Source organism: Carcharodon carcharias, chromosome 25 (assembly GCF_017639515.1).
Source record: "Carcharodon carcharias isolate sCarCar2 chromosome 25, sCarCar2.pri, whole genome shotgun sequence".
Taxonomy (NCBI): Eukaryota; Metazoa; Chordata; class Chondrichthyes; order Lamniformes; family Lamnidae; genus Carcharodon; species Carcharodon carcharias.
In genome coordinates, this window is record NC_054491.1 from 38032966 (window position 1) to 38052792 (window position 19827).

Here is a 19827-nt window from a genome sequence, read left to right on the forward strand (position 1 = left end):
ACCTGAAGACCTCTAAGCGGGTTCTGGGAGTAAGCCCTCTTTTATAGGCACTACAAGGCCCACTGTTGGGCCACCCAGCAACAATCCCCCCTCTCGTGGCAATGGCACCATTGGTGTTCAGTGACCAACTCTCCCGCTGATTGCTGAGGCCAGATGCCCCCCCACATCCATTTACTGGTCTTTCCCTGCAGCTGTAATCTCAGCAATGGCCACTGCAGTGGTGGTGCTGCAGAGCTGCCAGCTCTCTGATTGGGGTGCCACTGGCGAAATGACTCACCGGGTCCTGCTGAAGCGGAGTCGCCTCCTACTTTTAGCCTTGGTGTCGGCACTTCTGGCCTGCACAAAATTCAGCTCTGCATTTCAGATCATAACAGCTTGCTGTGTGAAAGAGAAATCTCTCCATCTGGCCTTTCGCTCTTTTTGCCAATTATCTTAATCCTGTGTCAACTGATTACTGGTCTCCCTGCCAGTGGAAACATCTTCTCCTTACTTATTCTATTGAAGCCCCTTTGTGGGATTGTAAAGCCATAACCCTCTTGGCAAGGATTCATCGCATCCAGTTTTATTCTGTTGTGTCGCCTGAAGCACCTTTTATTTTTGGGCTGCAGGGTTTTTTTTTTAATGTTAACATTCTTCTGCCTTCTGCATGAGGTTGCGGGTGTGAATGATTTTTTATAGCATGGACTCTAATCTTATAAAATTGCACTTCTGGTGCGGAGGCTTCCTCTTCGGGAGCTCGTGTGGGAATTGGGGAAAACCATTTCATGAAATTACCTCACATTTGAACAGTAATCGTGTTCCTTTATGTCCTTCCTGTGGGTTCTGTGACCTGGATTTTGCCAATTTGGGCGGATGATCTGACAGCAGCAGGATATGTGTGTTGCTGGCATGCACAGAGGGCTATCCCTCTGAATTTTACGGTTGGCAACCAATTAAGTGGTTACCACCAGGGCTGCCATCCTATTCAAGATGGCTGCCTGCCAACCCCCCCCACCACCCCCCCAAAACCCCTCGAGAACTACTGGCCCAATCAGAGGGCTGCAGGCTCAGCAGCGCCACCAGGAACGGTGGCCACTGCTGGGGTAGGCAGGGGTCCTGCAGTGCACAACAATTAGGGGAGGAAATAAATCATTAAAATCAATTCCAGGGCCAAGTAATGGAGGGGGAACTCCTCCGAGGGGTATCACTGGGGCTGCCGAGGCTGCCCACAGCCCCCCTTTTTGCTTCAAAAATTCTTCCCCCACCCCAGGGTGCTGCCTTAGTTGGCAGCCTCCCCAGGTAGTGGAAGGGTTGATCCCTTGGAGGTGGGGGGGCTCTGGTCGTACCATCAGTGAAGTTCCCCGATGGTGGGATCCACCACTGCTCCCTACCATTTTAATGTCCTGCCCCACCCCCCTCTCGCCCACCTCCCAAGGGGCAGGCAAAATTCTGGCCCTTAAAAAAGTCAACATTTGCTCCAGAGACCTTGCGTTGAAACTGCTAATTGCCACTGAACAGGGGTTTGAAAATAAATCTTCTCACGTGTAAGATGGATGGAATTTATATTATCACAAGAAACAGAAGCATCACAAAATGGGGAGAGGTCTAGACATAGTGAATGGGAATAACCAATTTTGTTTAGTGGAGAGGTCAATAACCAGGGGGATATAGTTTTCCCCCATTCCTTCTGCCAATCACTTTAAATCTGAGGAGAAACTTTTTCGCTCAGTGGATGTTTCTGATCTGGATCTCACTGGCCAGAATGTTGCAACCTGAAGGTTGGGCACCCACCCAACCTGACTGGCCGTAGGATCCCAGCAAACATCCCAGCATCATCGCAGCACCCGCGCAACATTTCTCTCGACAGGGCGGACGCAAAAGCTGGAAGCGCGCCCTCAACAATTAAGCGGGCATTAATGGCCCGATTTTTTTGTGGCCCGTCCAACGTTACTGTTGGCGGACAGGCCAGTCGGCCGCTCGGGGGGGTGGGGGGGGGGGCTTTACATTTTTGCTCAAACCTCATCCAAGGGTGGGATGAAACCTCTGTTCAGATTTAAAATAAAAAGAAATATCCGGGGACATTTTTTTTTTGAATGCGGTATGCTGTCGGGTGCTTGGTTGTGCTGCATGGACATTTTTTGCACATGGTAGATCTGCAGCTCCCTGAGGCAGCTGTCTGCCTTCAGGGAGCTCAGAGGGAGCGCTCACCAACACCCGCGGTGACATCGGCCAGCGCTGAGCCTTTCTCCGGGTTGCGTTTCATGCTGGCTGCCCGTTAATTGGCCAGCCAGGGTAAGATGGCGTTCATGGCGCCACCTTGGCCGGAAGTGGGTTTTACGTCCGCTTCCGGCTGCGCCGAACTTTGGCACACCCCGAGGGTAAAATTCGGGCCATGGTCTGAAAGCCTGATAGAGGCGCAAACCCTCATCGTATTTCAAAAACAGTTGGATGTGCTTCTGAAGTGCTGCAGCCTACAGGGCTACGGATCAGGAGCTGGAAAATGGGAGTAGGCTGGATAACTCATTTTTTGGCCAGTGCAGTCATGATGGGCTGAGAGGCCTCCTTGTGTGCGGTGAGCTTTCTATGTGTCTGTGTAAGCTATTGCAGCCTAGTTCATAAAGGACCTATTCTAAAAACTCAAAGGAAATTGTTAAAAGTTATGCAGGGTAAAGGGTAGAGAAATCATCGAAGTAGATAGTTCAGGTATGGAGCTGGCACTGATGGGCAGAAAGGCCTATGAGCTGTGAACCTGTTTGGTTTATTGATGACCAGTTTGGAAAGCGTTCAAAACTGAGGAGAGGGGAATGGACAGATTCAGAAGTTGTCCAGCCTCAGACTTGACATGTTGTTTTCAGTACCAGTTACAAATAAAATAGGTGTAAATTAGTCCCAGTGGGAGGAGAAAGTGGAGAAAGGACAAACAAATCCCTCCAGATGATTGTGTCATTGTGAACCTTTCACTTTCTTTCCAGAACAATCTATTAACAAGGTGTTGGCCAGAATACAGTATGAAATGCCTGAAAGTATAAGCAGGTAAGCCCTTCATCATTGAGGCATGTTGATATGTTGTATCTGACTGTTTATCTAGTTCATTGTACAGCACAGAAGGAGACCATTTGGCCCATTGAGTCTGTACTGGCTCTTTCAAAGAGCAATCCAGTTCATCGCAGTTGCCTGCTCTTTCCCCATATCCTTGTGATATTTTTTTCTTTTTCAGGTATTTTTCCAATTTCCTTTGGGATCTTACTATTAAACCAATCCTATTGGTCAGTGCATTCTACTTACTCCTCAAAGGTCTTCCTCATGTCACCTCTGTGTCTTTAGTTAATCTCGTTTAAATCTGTTACCTTCTGATTGTCAACTGTTCAACCATTGGAAACAGTTGCTCTTTATTTTTTCTATTGAAAGCCTTTGTGACCTTTGAAACCTCTTACAAATCCCCTTTAAACCTTCTCTGCTCTAAGGAAAACAAGTCCACCTTCTCCAATCTCTCCACATAACTGTCGTCGCTCAGCCAGCCGAGGATACCTCTTCTAATGCATTCAGGCCCTCCTTAAAGTGTTGCGCTCGGAACAGACCATAATACTCAACTGGGAATGAGCAGATGTGTTATGTAGTTGAAGCTCTCTTTGAAACTGGATATGATAGTAGTCAATTGGATGTGACTGTGTAGTCAGCTCTGAGTGGCAAGAATCTGATAGTCCAACATGAAGAAATAATCTGTAGGAGATGAAGATACCAGATGCAGCAGGTAGTCATAAATGAAGTTAGAATTAGGTCAAAACAAAAACAAAAATACCTGGAAAAGCTCAGCAGGTCTGGCAGCATCGGTGGAGAAGAACACAGTTGACGTTTCGAGTCCGCATGACTCTTCAACAGAACTAAGGAGAAATAGAAATGGGGTGAAATATAAGCTGGTTTAAGGGGGGGGTTGCTGGGATGAGAAGAGCTGGATAGAGGGCCAGTGATAGGTAGAGATAACCAAAAGATGTCACAGACAAAAGGACAAAGAGGTGTTGAAGGTGGTGATATTATCTAAGGAATGTGCTAATTAAGGGTAGAAAGCAGGACGAGCAAGGTGCAGATAGCCCTAGTGGGGGTGGGGTGAAGGAATCAAGAAAGGCTAAAAGGTAGAGATAAAACAATGGATGGAAATATATTTAAAAATAATGGAAATAGGTGGGAAAAGAAAAATCTATGTAAATTATTGGAAAAAACAAAAAGGAGGGGGAAAATCGGAAAGGGGGTGGGGATGGAGGAGAGAGTTCATGATCTAAAATTGTAGAACTCAATATTCAGTCTGGAAGGCTGGAAAGTGCCTAGTCGGAAGATGAGGTGCTGTTCCTCCAGTTTGCATTGAGCTTCACTGGAACAATGCAGCAGGCCAAGGATGGACATGTGGGCATGAGAGCAGGGTGGAGTGTTAAAATGGCAAGCGACAGGGAGGTCTGGGTAATGCTTGCGGACAGACCGAAGGTGTTCTGCAAAGTGGTCACCCAGTCTGCGTTTGGTCTCTCCAATGTAGAGGAAACTGCATTGGGAGCAACGAATGCAGTAGACTAAGTATTTTTGCTTTTGTTTTGGATTTCCAGCAACCACAGTTTTTTGTTTTTATCTTAGAATTAGGTCACACTGCTCGAATTGTCTGTTTCAGAGATGAATGCTTTGCCAGAGGAAATAGTTTAGACCATTGTATTTTTTAAAGGGAGAAGTAGATAAGTTGTAGATGTAGGTCAAAGGGGAAAGAGCAAGGCAGTGGGATTAGTTTTCGATTGCATTAGCACAGTTAAATGGGCCGCATGGCCACCTTTGCACTGTCATCTGTTATGGGTAGTGTTATCATAAAAACAGGAAATGCTGGAAATTCTCAGCAAGCCAGGCAGCATCAATAAACATTCCTTCCAAGTGTAACAATTTATGCGTACAATTATGTGTTCAATTTAGTATATTGTATTCACTGCTCATAACGTGGTCTTCTCTACTTAGTCGTTGTACTGAGGATCTCCTGTTTGTTGAAGCTCTCTTGTCTTTTGCCAGGTTGGCTTGTAAGAAATGTGTTATCATCGGCAATGGATACACTCTGAGAAACAGCTCCCTTGGAGAAACAATTAACGAATATGATATTGTTATTCGGTGAGTGGTGTGCAACTGCTGTGATTTTTGTCAACTTTTTCTGGATATATTTTCTTCTCTCTCTCTCTCTGTGTGAGTGGGCAGGTGGACTACCTAAATATGATGCCAGTGCATCCTGGTAAGCTTTCTGTCCCAATCTTCTTTCTACCTTCACTGAAGGAATTCTCAATGCCTTTCCTTGGATTCAAGGTGAACACAGCAACTTGCACTTATTTGGCATCCTTAATGAAGTAAAATATTGCAAGGTCCTTCACAGGAGGGTAACCAGACTATATTTGATACCGAGGCACATTAAGAGACTAGAGGTAGGGTATACAGAGTGTTTAAGGGATGAGGGAGAGGGAGTTCTAGAGCTTAGGGCTGAGTGTGCACCAATAGTGGAGCAAAGGTAACCAAGCACCTTCCAGAAGCCAGAATTACAGGGGAGCTGAGTTGTAGGTTCAGGGTATTTACAGAGATTGGGAGAGATGAGGCTATGGAGACATTTTAACATCAGGATGAGAATTTTAAACTGGAGGACGATGCTGGACTGGGAGCCAGTGTAGGTCAGCGAGTACAGGCTGATGCTTGAGCAGCCAAGGTAAGCCCCTCAGCGTGTTGAAGAGCATGAGCACGATCTGTTTAGCCACCGATGTGCGGCCATGGCACATCAGCGCTGCCAACACATTAACTCATGCAAGTGTGCAAGCACTGCCTGGTACTGCAGAGTCTTGCGTTAGATCCCCAACAGCAGTGTTAAGGAGTGGAAACTTAAGCTGGTTGTAGTGTGGCCTAGGCCCCTATTTGTAATTGAATTGATCTGTAGACAACTTTCTAAGTGGAAACGTTACATTTATTCACAGTACAGCCAGCAGCGACTATACATGTGCTTTCAACTCCATCTCTATCTCTACACTCACTGTGGAGGTAGCCTGCGCTGCTAACACATTGGTTTATACAGGTCATGTGATCTTATATCTCAGGACTGTCCTTAAAGCTACAGCCCAGCATTTATCAAAACCATAATTACTACAGAGCTGTAAGTTTTCAATCTTTAAATAATGCAGAGAGACAGAATGAAAGAAGGCTTGGTGACTGTGGGGGTGAGGGGGACTGTCCTCACTAAATTGTGGTTGACTATCATTTGCTGAAGGACAATACTCAGTCATAGAGGCATAAGCTCCAGAGGGAAGAACCTTCAAGGTGCGGTATAGGAAAAAAGGTAACTTGCAGATAGCACACCTCTGATGAAAGAGGGCAGTATGTTGTGCAGAGGTCAGGATGTGGACTTATAAATTGTTTTCTGGTTTATTGCCACAGAATAAACGATGCTCCTGTCCGAGGCTATGAGAAGGATGTCGGCAGCAAGACCACTTTGCGGTTCTTTTATCCTGAGTCAGCGGCCAAGGAACCAGATATCGAAAACAACCCTAGCACGCTGCATGTGTTTTTACCCTTCAAGCAAGTGGATGCCCAATGGCTGAAGGAGATCCTGTATAATGAAAGAAGAGTTGAGTGTGGATTATTCTGATAGAGGATTGTGCCAACTTGTGGTGTCAGTTGACTACCAATGTAGAATTTCCACTGAGCTTAATGTCTGGTGGCCCGTAACGTTCAATCTCTAGGGCATCGTGACCCAGGGTGGGAATCCCCCACTGCCCTCCCGGAAGTTCCAGCGTAAGGATTGTGCGGAAATTGCCTGGGAAGTTCAAACTTCTGTTGGGCAATTACCCTGCACTGGGAACCCTCAGACACTCCAATTTTACAAGAATAGTTACCAAGGAAAAGTTAGAAGAATTAAAACCACTCTAACTCCTGACTAACTATAGTACTGCCTCTCTTCCCAACCCCCCCCCACTGGATCTCCCAACTACCCCCCTGAAACCCCCCAACCAACCCTCCACTCCCTAGATTACCCCTCCGACTCTCGACTGCTCTCCTGACCTCCCCCAAACCCCAATATCCTTCCTGAACTCCTGACTACCCCCACCACCCTACCAATTACCTTCCCAACACCCCAATTACCCTCCTGACCCCCAATTAACCCCGGCCCCCCACAGGACACCCTAACTACCTCCCACTTCCCCGATTATGTTCCCAACACTCTGATAATCTTCCTGACCCATCCCCCGACTCCCCAACCACCCCCTCCAAACTGCCCTCGTGATCCCCTGACTACCCCACAAATTCCATGACTACAGCCTCACCCCCCCCCGCCAACTAACCTCACTGACCCCCCACTTCTGATCACACCCCCATTGATCACCCAACTGCTCCCAACTGACCACCCACCCCCCAACCACCTGACCACCCTGCTCACCACCTGACCAGCCCACCCCCGCCGCTGACCACCCAACCGTCCCACCATCCTACCCCCAACACCACCCTCCCCCCCATCCTACCCATTTACCTTACATGCTTATCTTCTCCCTGGTTTCTCAAAGTGGCTGGACCTTTAAACTTGCCTGCTTTACAGCAGCTACTGCCGTAAAAAGGGGGCATATCTTCCTTTTGTCTGACTCTACTGGACTCAACGGTAGGCCGTGGGATCATATTGCACTGCACTATTCTCACCCGGCCCAAGTTGGAAGGTTGAGCGAGAAAGGTGCAGCCGCACTTCAGTCTAAGTGGAAAGGAGCAGATTAGCAACCTGACTGCACTTGACACTCCTCGGAAGTTATGGCCCAATGTGTCCTGTGGAAACTGTCAGACACAAACTAGTGGCAGAGGATTTTTGCACAATGTTTTGTGTCATTGGCATGGTTTATGGCTGGATTCAAAATAGTTTCCTGATGGAATGCTTTCAGACAGTGCACGGAATGTATCCATTTAATTTGCCTTGCTAATTACCTTCCTTGCTTGACTTCCCCTCATTATGGCTGTTCTGCAATCCGCGTCTTGGCTTTTCAGCTCCCAAAATTGGAAACCTTGATTCTCAAAAGGTTGAGAAAAAACATTACTGACATTTTGGCTGAGGCCATCAGTGGGATCAATGATGATCCACTCTGGGTGTGGACTTGGATGGTGCCTTCACTGCCTGCTCTTTCCCTGTTAGCCAACGTGATGTTAGTCATTACTGTTTAGTGCTAACTTTCATTAGCAATGCAATTCTCAACAGCAGCAGCAGCTGGTGCCAGAACACTTTGGCAATTTCCCATGGACTTTGATGAGTTGTGTGGGGAGTGGAATTGACTGGATTGCTCTTCAAGAGATAGGGCAGAATCGATTCTAACTAAAGCAGATCAACACCGCTATGGGAAGTAAAATATGCTGACCCTCTCCTGGCGCACGTTCTGGAGTTGGGATCAATCCAGATTACCTCGATTATGGCTGTCTGACCCCACCAAAATGGAGTGTTGGGATGTGCAGTCATTCTTCCTTTTGAGGAAGAATAATGCAATTGGCGAGGACCAGTGTAGATGGTTGCTGAAGAGGAAAGACTGTCCACAAAATACCAGTTCATTTAAAAGGAAACCTGGAATCAAAATTGAATCGTAAACATATGAGTCAGATTTGGAACTCATTTCTCACTCAATGAGTGTGACTGCCCCTCATTTTGTAGGGTTCTAAGGGATTTTGAACCAAGGCAGGCAAATGGAGGTAGGTCATAGATCAGGCATGATCTAATTGAATGGTGGAACAGCCTCGAGGGGCTGAATGGCCTCCTGATCAATATACAGCTCTGGTTGCTCCAGCTTATTGGACCCATGGACACTTCTGCCTTTGTGGCTTTATATGGAAGGAACTTAAGAGGTTCTGCTGACCACCTTCCATTAACTCATTAGCAGTTGAGTATTAATGATTATTGTCGCTTCAACTCTCTCCCCTAAACCTGCACTATTTCTTTTTGTTCTAGTTTAGGAAGGGATTTTGGAAGCCTCCGCCCTTGATCTGGGAAGCAAATCCTTCTAATATCCGGATCCTCAATCCATATTACATTCACCAAGCTGCTACCAAATTACTGAAGATTCCACTGAAGTTGCCTCCCAAGTCCAAGAAGGTAAGAACATTTTTTTTTATTATTTCACAGGATTTGCGTGTCACTGGCTAGGCCAGCATTTATTGCCCATCTAATTGTCCTTGAGAAGGTGGTGGTGAGTCACCTCCTTGAACCGCTGCAGTCCATGTGGTGTTAGGGAGGCGGTTCCAGAATTTTGACCCAGCAACAGTGAACGAACAATAATATAGTTCCAAGTCAGCATGTTGTATGGATTGGAGGGGAACTTGCAGATGGTGGTGTTCCTATACTTCTGCTGCCCTTGTCCTTCTAGGTGGTCAAAGTCAGAGGCTTTGAAGGTGCTGTCAAAGGAGCCTTGGTGAGATTCTGCAGTGCGTCTTGCAGATGGTACACACTGCTGCCACTGTGCGCCAGTGTGGAGGAGGTGACTGTTGAAGGTGGTGGATTTATGACTTATGAATTTGAAGTGCTGTTTGTGGAACTGGTGAAGCTCTCATTACCCTTTAGCTTCTCAGGCCTGGGTTAGCGCAAAGAATTTGCGTAGAAACAAACCATATGGTCTGTTACAATTCTGTTAGGGACTGATAACATTTAAGGAGAAATCCAAATGTCCAGTAATGTTATCAATAGAACTACGCCACAAGATTCCATGTTTTCCAAAAAAACACAAACTTTATTGCATTTAAAATTAAACCAAACAAGCAGTCTTAGCACTATAAATTATAACTAAATATATTATGCATTCAGTTTTACTCCTTACTTCCCCTCAAGCATTTTCCTTATAAGACACATCAATCTTAAAGTTACTTACTTCTGTAAGGAAAACTCATAAATATGCTGTATTCCTCTGGAAATTAATTCTCCTCAGTTCCAGCTGTCCTCAGAGGTAAAGCTTTTGTTTGCCAAAGATTGACTGTAATGCCTCAGATCCTTGTTCTGGTTATTTTCTCAATGCTTTCAAGCTAATCTGCTGGTTGCTTTCTTTTACCACAAGACTCTGTGAGGACCACTGTAGATTTTTCTTGTAGTTGCAAGCTAGAATAATTCTTCCAATTTCTGCTGCCTCATGAAATCTAAACTGAGATTAAGCCTCACCTGCATTCCGTGTGATGAGTGATGAAGTTAGCATTTTCTCTGCTTAAACTGCAGGACTAACTAACTGTGTTTTACTTTGGCTATCTCCTCTCAGTTAACTACACCTCACAAAATCCAAGTTGCAAAAGCTAACTCACTCAGCAAGCATCCAGATGAATGAAAACCAGAGAATCTCCCTAAGCCCCGCTCATCTCCATGACGACTTAGCATCTGCTGTGGGATGTTCTCAAACAGACCTTTAGGTTAAATATCCCTTGCTTAAAATTTCTTCTTTGATCCAAAGCAAGAAATGGATTTTATAACCCTTCAGGGCTTACCAAACGCTTTCTAAATAATTTAGCTCAAATCACAAAATAAACACATCTCTTTGGACTGCCCTTACTGCAAGGATTGCAAACATCATGTCTCCACCAAAAGGTCATCCATGTTTTATGACTCTTACTCTTCTACTCTGACCTTTTAAGTCAACATTGCCCAGTCTTTCGATACACATAACCTCTTATTTGAATTGTAATCAACTCAGGCTTGTTAGGGTTGCATTCTCATCAGATGTTTACCCATTTCAAATTAGTTCTCCCCCCCACCCCGCCTCCCCCGTTCTCTACAGTTAAAACATTAATTTCTAAAACCACAAGTTATATTCTAAAACATATAAATGATGAACCATGTATTCCTGATAAGTCCAACCAGTTATTGTTGGTGTTTACCTTCCACCTAGGCACATTGACCTTTCACCTCCATTAGCTGAAAATTTTCCTTTTTTTGTTACCTTCTAGAATCCCATAAGCCTCTTTGCTTCTGCTCCTCTCCTCCCTTTAAAGATGCTCATTAGAAACCATCTCCTTGGCCAAGTTTTCAGTCACCAGTCCTTATATCTCTTTGTGACGCAATGTCAGATTTTATTTGATAATGTTCCTGCAAAGCACCTTGGGACGTTGTTCTATGTTAAACATAGTTGCTTAAATGCAAGTTGTTGTTGTACCCAGTCTATCTCAGATTACTGTGGAAGGACAAGGTATCTCAAAATTTGGGCAACAGGTAAAACTAGCTGTTTCACGCTGCTGCTATGTAGTAGCAACACGAGTGGTATTTGCCACTAACAGGTTGCTGCCATCAAAGCCAAAAAGATGTTCCGTCTATCACACAAATGAGTAATGTGGTATGTGAATTTCAGTGCCAGTGTGATGCTCGGTATGTAGGCCGTACATCCCAAAGACTGGCGGATTGTTTCAAACAAATTGTCCCTTCCGCATGTCTCTTCGCAACAGGCAAAGTACAGACTGTACCCAACGAGGCCATGCTTGCAAAACTCAAAACACAGTGTCCAACATTAGATGTGATTCCGCAATTGGGTAACATTTGCTAAATAATCCTCAGTGTGCTAAAAAGTACACTGACAACCAGTGTAGTTGGGCTTGCAGTGGCACATTTGCGTGTACTGGAATAATATTATTCCTGTTCTTTGCAGATAGAACGAACATGTACACACATTGCACCTGTTTCAGCTAAAGAAAATAAGAGATAGCTATTCGTTGGTTCATTGCTCAGGGCAATGTCTTGACCAATCAGAGTCAAGCTGCCTGGTTTAAGTTTCAAACAATACTTGGCAGTTAACTGTCAGTCACCATTAACTGGTGCATTTTCCATGGCAACTCCTCTACCAAATCAGAATCCACTTGCCAACCAAGCAGCACTCCCTCCTCATACAGTATAAAGTTGTTGCTTCCCCTGACATTGGTATTCTTGTCCTGATGAGTGCAAGATGAAAAGCTTTGACAAAATGCCTTTCTTCAGCAATACTGAAAATACTAAGGCATTGTTGAAAAGTGTCTCATTACCTATTAATGTAACACATATCTTGTTGTGTGACTGTGGAGCCCATGTTTTTTTTTTGCAAAGTAAGGGTTAAGGCAACAGTGTTGGCATTTAGCATGTAACCAGAGTGGAGTTGAGGTTTATTCAGCAAGGTAAGCGGCACTCAAGGTGTATACAGAACTATTAATTATATAGAGTCACTTAGAAGCAGCACAGAAACGGCCCATTTGGCCCAACTGGTCTGTGCAATATTTATACTGCACACCAGCCTCCTCCAACCCTATTGTTCAACCATATTAACATATCCTTCTATTCATTTCCTCCTCATGCACATATCTAGCTTTCCCTTAAACGCACGCATGCTATTCACCTCATCCACATCTTTTGGTAGCGAGTTCCACATTCTCACCATTGTCTGGATAAAGAAATTTCTCCAATTGGATTTATTCGTGACTACCTTATATTTATGATCTCTAGTTTTGGATTCCTCCACAAATCTTCAAAAGTCCACAAATCCATCCACAAACCCACAAAAGAAAAATCTCCGTCTATCCTACAATACCCTTTCATGATTTTAAAGACCTCGTTAAAGAGATTTAAAGAGCGAGAAACTTGAGTCCCACACTAGTGTTCTGGAATTAAACAAAAGTAGCTACGTAGGCATGAGGGCAGATTTGGCCCTAGTGGATTAGGCAGGAAGACTACAAGGTAGGACAGTTGATGAACAGTGGAAGATATTCAATTTCTCTCAAGTAAAATATATTTCAAAGAGGGAGAAAGGTGGTAAGAGGGGGAAAAAGCACCCATGGCTAAGCAAGGAAGTTAAAGATAACAAAAGCAAAAACTAAGGCGTACCAAATAGCAAAGGTCAGTGGCAGGCTGGAAGATTGGGAAACTTTTAAAGATCAGCAAAGGGTTACTAAAAAAAAAAATAAAAAGAGCAAAGGTAAATTATGAAAGAAAACTAGCACAAAATGTAAAAACTGATAGCAAAAGCTTCTACAAACATATAAAAGGAAAGAGAGTAGCTAAAGTGAATGTTGGTCCCTTGGTGGATGAGACTGGGGAGTTAATACTGGGGAACGCAGAAATGGCAGAGATGCTTAATCAATATTTTGCCTCAGTTTTCACTGTGGAGGACACTAGTACCACCCCAATAGTAGCAGGTAGAGCAAAGGATATAGAGAAGGAGGAACTTAGAACAATCACCATCATTAGAGAAAAAGCACTGAGCAGACTATTGGGACTAAAGGATGACAAGTCCCCAGGACTTGATGGCCTACATCGCAGGGTCTTAAAGAAAGTGGCAGCGGAGATAGTGGATGCATTGGCTATAATATTCCAAAATTCACTGGATTCTGGAAAGGTTCCAGCGGATTGGAAAATTGCTAATATAATGCCCTGATTCAAAAAGCAGGGGGTGCGCAGAACGTAGGAAACTATAGACCAGTTAGTTTAATGCCTATCATTGGGAAATTGTTGGAATCCATTGTTAAGAAAGTAGTAATGGGGCATTTGGAAAGTCAAGATGCAATCCATCAGAGTCAGCATGGTTTTATGAAGAGTAAATTGTGTTTGACTAATTTGCTAGAGCTCTTTGAAGATGTGACAAGCAAACTGGATAATGGGGATCCTGTAGATGTAGTATACCCGGACTTCCAGAAGACCTTTGATAAGGTACCACACAAAAGATTAATAAATAAGATAAGATCACACGGAGTTAGGGGTAATATATTAGCTTAGATAGAAGATTGGCTAACCAACAGAAAGCAGAGAGCCAGGATAAATGGGTCTTTTTCTGGATGGCAAGCTGTAACTAGCGGGGTGCCACAAGGTTCGGTCCTTGAGCCCCAACTATTTACAATCTATATTAATGACTTGGATTCAGGAATAGAAGGTACTATAGCTAAATTTGCAGATAACACCAAAATAGGTGGGAAAGTAAGTTGCAATGAAGAAATAAGAAATTTACAAATGGATATGGAGAGGTTAGGTGAATAGGCCAAAATTTGGCAGATGGATAAGTGTGATGTTATCCACTTTGGTTGGAAGAATAAAAAGGAAACTTATTATTTAGATGGAAAGAAACTTCAGAATGCTTCAGTGCAGAGGGATCTGGGTGTCCTCGTGCATGGATCACTGAAAGCTAGTATACAGGTACAGCAGGTAATAAGGAAGGAAAATGGAATTTTGGCATTTATTGTTAAAGGAATAGAGTGTAAAAATAGGGAACTGTTGTTGCAATTGTACAAGACATTGGTGAGACCGCACCTGGAGTACTGTGCACAGTTTTGGTCCCCTTACTTGAGGAAGGATGTAGTTGCATTGGAGGCAGTTTAGAGGAGGCTCACCAGATTGATTCCAGAGATGTGGGGCTTGTCTTATGAGGAGGGATTGAGCAGTTTAGGCCTATACTCGCTAGAGTTTAGAAGGATGAGAGGAGATCTAATTGAGGTATATAAGATGCTAAAGGGGATAGAAAAAGTAGACATGGAGCAGATGTTTCCCCTTTTGGGACATTCTAGAACAAGAGGCCATAGTTTTAGAATATGGGGTGTTAGGTTTAAATCAGAGATAAGGAGGAATTACTTTTCTCAAAGGGTCATGACTCTGTGGAATTCACTACCTCAGAGTGCAGTGGATGCCGGGACGCTGAATACATTTAAGGAGGGGATGGACAGATTTTTAATTAGTAACAGGTTGAAAGGTTACGGGAAGAGGGCGGGAAATTGGGTTTGAGGCTGAAATGAGATCAGCCATGATCGTATTGAATGATGGGGCAGGCTGAATTGTCTACTCCTTCTCCTAGTTCTTATGTTCTTATGTTCAGGTCACCACTCATACTGTAACTGTTTATTCAACAGGGTAAGGATTACTCACTGTGTATCTTTGGTCTAACAGTTAACTCAGCAAAATATTTTACTTCATTATCTCTGATCCATTGCTCTCAGTTGTCACATTGGATGTAGATATTGCAAAGTTCTGATGCCTGTAGTAATTGGGGCTAAGTGAGATAGTAAAGGAAAATTGGACTCAAAACATTAACCCTGTTTCTGTCTCCACAGACGCTGCCAGACCTGCTGAGTTTTTCCAGCACTTATTGTTTTTATTTCACAACCCCAGCATCTGCAGTATTTTGCTTTTATTATTACTGAGACGTAAAGGAGACAGGCAATGTAGTGCCAGCATAGCTGCCAGCCAATCCATCACAGGATCGCGACCTCTCACTTCAATGTTTTTTTCTGTACTTACAGAAACCAGTGCATCCCACCACTGGATTTCTAGCTATCACCGTGGCTCTGAACTATTGCGATGAGGTCCATGTTGCCGGCTTTGGTTATCCACTGAGTCAACAAAATAGTCCCATTCACTACTATGGCAAAACTACCATGAAAGAAATGTCTGTAAGTATCTGATGGATTTAAGTTCTGCCTTAAGCTTTCCACCCAGTATATATCTCTGACATGTGACATGTCCATTTATAAAATGGCCTGGAGTTTCCTATCAGTCAGATTTGGACCCCGATGGTGATGTAAGGTCAGTTTAATCTGTCTGAATCCTGCCCCTACTAAACAGCGACTCAATACAGTACGGGTTGATTCTTCCAGCTTACACAAGGGAAGGTTTGCCTAACGCCAAGGGTAGGGAAGGTAGGGGTAAAGGTGATATGGCGCTTTGTCACAACATTGTTATAGATTAACATGCCAGTGAAGGTTCCAGCTGTTTCACAGAGGTAACATCCTCGCCTCTGAGCCAGTGGGTTCAAGTTTCACTCCAGAGACTTGAGCAGGAAATCTAGGCCGACACACCTGTGCAGTACTGAGGGAGTGCTGCATTGTCAGAGGTGCCAGCTGTCGGACGTTAAACCAAGTCTCCTTCTGCCCTCTCCAGTGGATGTACAAGATCCCGTGGCATTATTTCGAAGAGGACTAGGGGAGTTCTTTCTGGTGATCTGGCCAATATCTATCCTTCAGCCATCAACTAAAAACAGATTACTCCATCATTACTACATTGCTGTTTGTGGAACCTTGCCCATGCATGAATTGGCAGCTGTTTTTTGTTTCAACAGTGACTAAATTTCAAAAGTAGATTGTTGACTGAGAAGCGTTTTGGGACGCCTTGAGATTTTGAAATGTGCTACATTAATGCCAGCTTCCCTTAGTATTAGTGTTAGTTTCAGTCACGGGGTTGGTAGTGCCCAGTAAAAGCGACAATGAGAGATCACTGCCAATCTCTACACAGTCAGTCAAAGAAACAGGAAACAGTGAGAGGAGAGCTGGAACTGCTGAAATTCTATACACACACCCAACACCTTGAACTGCCCAACTCACCCGCCGCACACACATCTACCCTTACCTGGTATGCCATGTCCCTGGTAATGCAAAAATATTGAGCTGTAGTAAAAGCCGGGCTTGTTCCTCGCCAAGCCTTGACGATTCCCTGTTTTAACTCTTACAATTTTGAAATAGCTATAGTTAAAGCGGAAGTTGCTTTTTTTACTGCAAAGCTTGACAATGAAGGTCAGAGCACAGTCATCCTTAGCCACATCACTTAAACCTATCACTGTACCAGAACCTAGGAGCTTTGTTGAAGTTGCTATTGAATTTTGCCTTATCCAAGGATTAACATAGTTGCTCATGTCAAACCATGGTATGTTTGAACAAAAATTGGTGGAAAAACCCAGCAGGTCTGCCAGCATCTATGGAGAAAAAAAACAGAATTCATGTTTTGAAGGGTCATACAGACTCAAAACATTAACTCTGCTTATCTCTCCACAGATGCTGTCAGACCTGCTGTGTTTCTCCAGTATTTTCTGTTTTTATTTCAGATTTCCAGCATCCACAATATTTTGCTTTTATATTATAGTATATTTGAAACCGCTATTTAACTAGGGAATTTGGGTTTGGAATCTGTACTGCGAGACTTTTCTCAGTGTCTTTCTGTTCTGAATGAATGAAATGGATATTGTCCACAATGTCATTGTACTGGGGAAGTTTTTGAAAGTCCGTTTCATTCAGAAGTCTTGGGGACTGACTTATTTTTATTGTTTATGACACCCTTTCAGAATATTTTTACACCTCCGTTTTCTCAGCATTGCCCTTTACCTGCTAGAAATGCACATCATGAACCCTGTGGTGTTGGAAACCTGGCAGGAATTTTTTGTTGTGTCTATCTACTTTTCTGTATCAATTTGTAAATAAGTAAACTTGATTCATGATGTTAGCTTGAACATATTTAACACTGTTTGGAGAAGACAAGAGACTTTTGTAGGTATAATGTGCTTTTAAGTACACTTTATCATAACTAAAGAGCTATTAGTCATTAGACATGATGACTTATCCATGAAAGAAGAAATATTTCAGACTGTGTGGAAGATTGGGGGAGCGAAACTAATCGGATGGTTCTGGCAAAGAACCAGCACTGGCAAAATAGACCGAATGTTCTAATTCTGTGCTGTATGTTTCAATGACCCTGCCTGTGCACTTTCCCATGCCCAGTACCGCTTGCTCCCTTCCTCCATGCTTCACTGTTGGGTAATGCCAGTGCATCATGAATGATTCTGTTTAATGGGACAAAAATCATTGAAGTAAGCTGATGTATGAGATAAGGTCACTTGTAGAAAGGTGTACAAACTGCCTGAACAGCAGTGTTGTGTAGGGTCTGTCATTTTATTGGGATTGTGCACAAGGCCCCTGAATGTTAACTATTTATGTAGTGATGTGAGACTGATCATCCACGGAGCCTTGTTCTGGTCTAAAAATTTTCCATTGGTGATGTAAGGCAGAATTGAACAAGACAAGCCAAGGAACACTTTCCAAACATGATTGGGGCAAGGAAGATTTAATAACTCTAGTGTCGTCACTCAACCCAGGTCATTGTATGTTACTTGTTCCTGGTCAAGTGGATAAGCGTGGTGTTCTGTTCTCCTTTATGACAACTTCTCTTTACTTCTGCAGAACTCGGAGCACAATGTCACACAAGAGCAGCTGTTTCTGAAGAAGCTGGTGAATGCTGGAGCAATTAAATACCTCACTGTTATGATGTAATTTTTTTTCCCAATGAGTGGCAAGTTTTATTTATATTCCTTTTAAAACACTGATTGTGGCGTTTTCCCTGGTTACTGACTGGGGACAGTTTGCGCGTGCACTCTGTTCTGGTTTGTGCTGGGTGACAGATGGAATAATCATTGCCCTTGGCACAGTCAACTCCCTGGCATTGCTAGGATCATCATAACAAGTGCAGGCGATTCTACTTCGCACTGATGTAGCTGCCAAACTTCAGATGCTATTTTGGACACTGACCAGAGTAACTGTGGACAACATTAGAAGTAAAGAGTCAGAAGATGCAAGATCTGATTTCTCAGCCATGCAAAGAAAAAAATCTTGTTTCGGACACTAGGTCTGAAAAACTTGTGTTAATTGTAATTGGAAAAAGGACCGCGTAGACTTAACAAGAACTTTCCAGAGCTCCACTATGCTTTATTTTGCCACACCAGGCTAAGCATGGATCTCCCCATTTTAAACTATTTTGTTCTGTCTCCCTCTTTTACTTGTGAAATTTGTTTAGTCTTATTCCACTGAGAGTTGGAGCAGCAACGAATCAACAACACCAATTCCTATGTGACATTGGGTCATTTCAGAGGGCACATTAGGCCAGACCAGGTAAGGATGACAGATTTCCTTCCCCAAAGGGTATTCGTGGGCCAGATGATTTTTTTTTTTTACGACAATCGACGATGGCTTCATGATCACCATTACTGAGACTATCTTTATATTCCAGATTTATTAACTGAATTCAAGCTCCACCAGTTGCCATGGTGGGATTCGAACCCATGCCCCCAGAACAATAGCTTGGGTCTCTGGATTACTAGTCCAGCTGCATTACCACTTGTGATGATTCATTCCAGTGATTTGGATTGAAGGATTGGAATCCCCTAGTGATTAGCTAACTTTGCCTTGGTGTTGGGAAACTGTACTTAATATCGGCTGGTGCCATGTTGTCATTATTTAGAGAGCGCACTGCCCAATCCTGGTTTGGGCAATGGTGGAGGGGGTCTGCTTTTTAAGAGTTAAATTTTAGCACATGGGTGAGATGGTGATGGTGTTTTCGACTGTTGAGGCAGCCAAAACTGGTGATGCTTATTGTGGCTGTGTCTCAATGTAACTCTCAGCATGGAGGAATTGTTGTATTTTAAGCGGCTGTAGCAATTTTTCAATTAAAAACTGAATGTGGTACTCTAATATCACTGGACAGAGGAATTCTTTCCAGATCTTCAAAAGCGCAAGTTGTTTATACAAAATCACACTAAATGGGCAAGTATTGAATATGCTAAGTGTATTGTACAGCATTTCTGTTGATTTAGCATTTTGAATGGAATCTTATCTCTAATTTCTACCTCTGAATGTATTTGGAGATTCTCAGTTTAAAAAATAAAATGACTTCTGAATGTCTGAAGTTTTCCAAAGTGGAATTCAAGTGGACATAAAAATAATTAATGTCTAGATTTTCTTTTAAATAACCTACATTGAGTATGTTGAGGAAAATTACATTCAGTTTGAACTTTTGAAGGTTATTTCTGTTCTCCTAATGACAATGCACACTCACAGTGAAGCAGAGGATTGGGACTACAAAGCTTTCTGACCTACCCTATCTTATGAACATAAGTTCCTGTGATGACAGTATGGGATAATGGAACTAATCTTCGTGTTTTGGTATGTGGGTGAAAATTCTATTATGTACTACAAAGAGCTCACTGGAGTTTTAATTCCTGCCCTCTCATCTCTAACCCTGCATGGCTAGTAGTTCCTCTGTCCCCAGGTATTTTACTGATCTTTAGGATCCTTTTCCTAAGATGTGTTATTTGCCTC

General features: G+C 43.5%; 1 protein-coding gene across 6 annotated transcripts in view; it reads left to right on the forward strand.

The window, feature by feature from the left end:
* The window catches only part of st3gal4 (ST3 beta-galactoside alpha-2,3-sialyltransferase 4), a 189949-nt gene extending 170498 nt beyond the window's left edge, over window positions 1-19451 (forward strand). For 5 of the 6 annotated variants that reach the window (XM_041174379.1, XM_041174376.1, XM_041174380.1 and 2 more), the window contains 6 exons: window positions 2952-3012; window positions 5017-5112; window positions 6412-6601; window positions 8948-9091; window positions 15214-15363; window positions 17917-19451. In XM_041174379.1, coding sequence (XP_041030313.1) covers window positions 2952-3012; window positions 5017-5112; window positions 6412-6601; window positions 8948-9091; window positions 15214-15363; window positions 17917-18006 — 731 coding nt within the window. In that variant the 3' untranslated portion in view covers window positions 18007-19451. The remainder of the gene's footprint in view (window positions 1-2951; window positions 3013-5016; window positions 5113-6411; window positions 6602-8947; window positions 9092-15213; window positions 15364-17916) is intronic. The other variant, XM_041174381.1, reaches the window with a different exon arrangement.
* The last annotated feature ends 376 nt before the right edge of the window (window positions 19452-19827 follow it).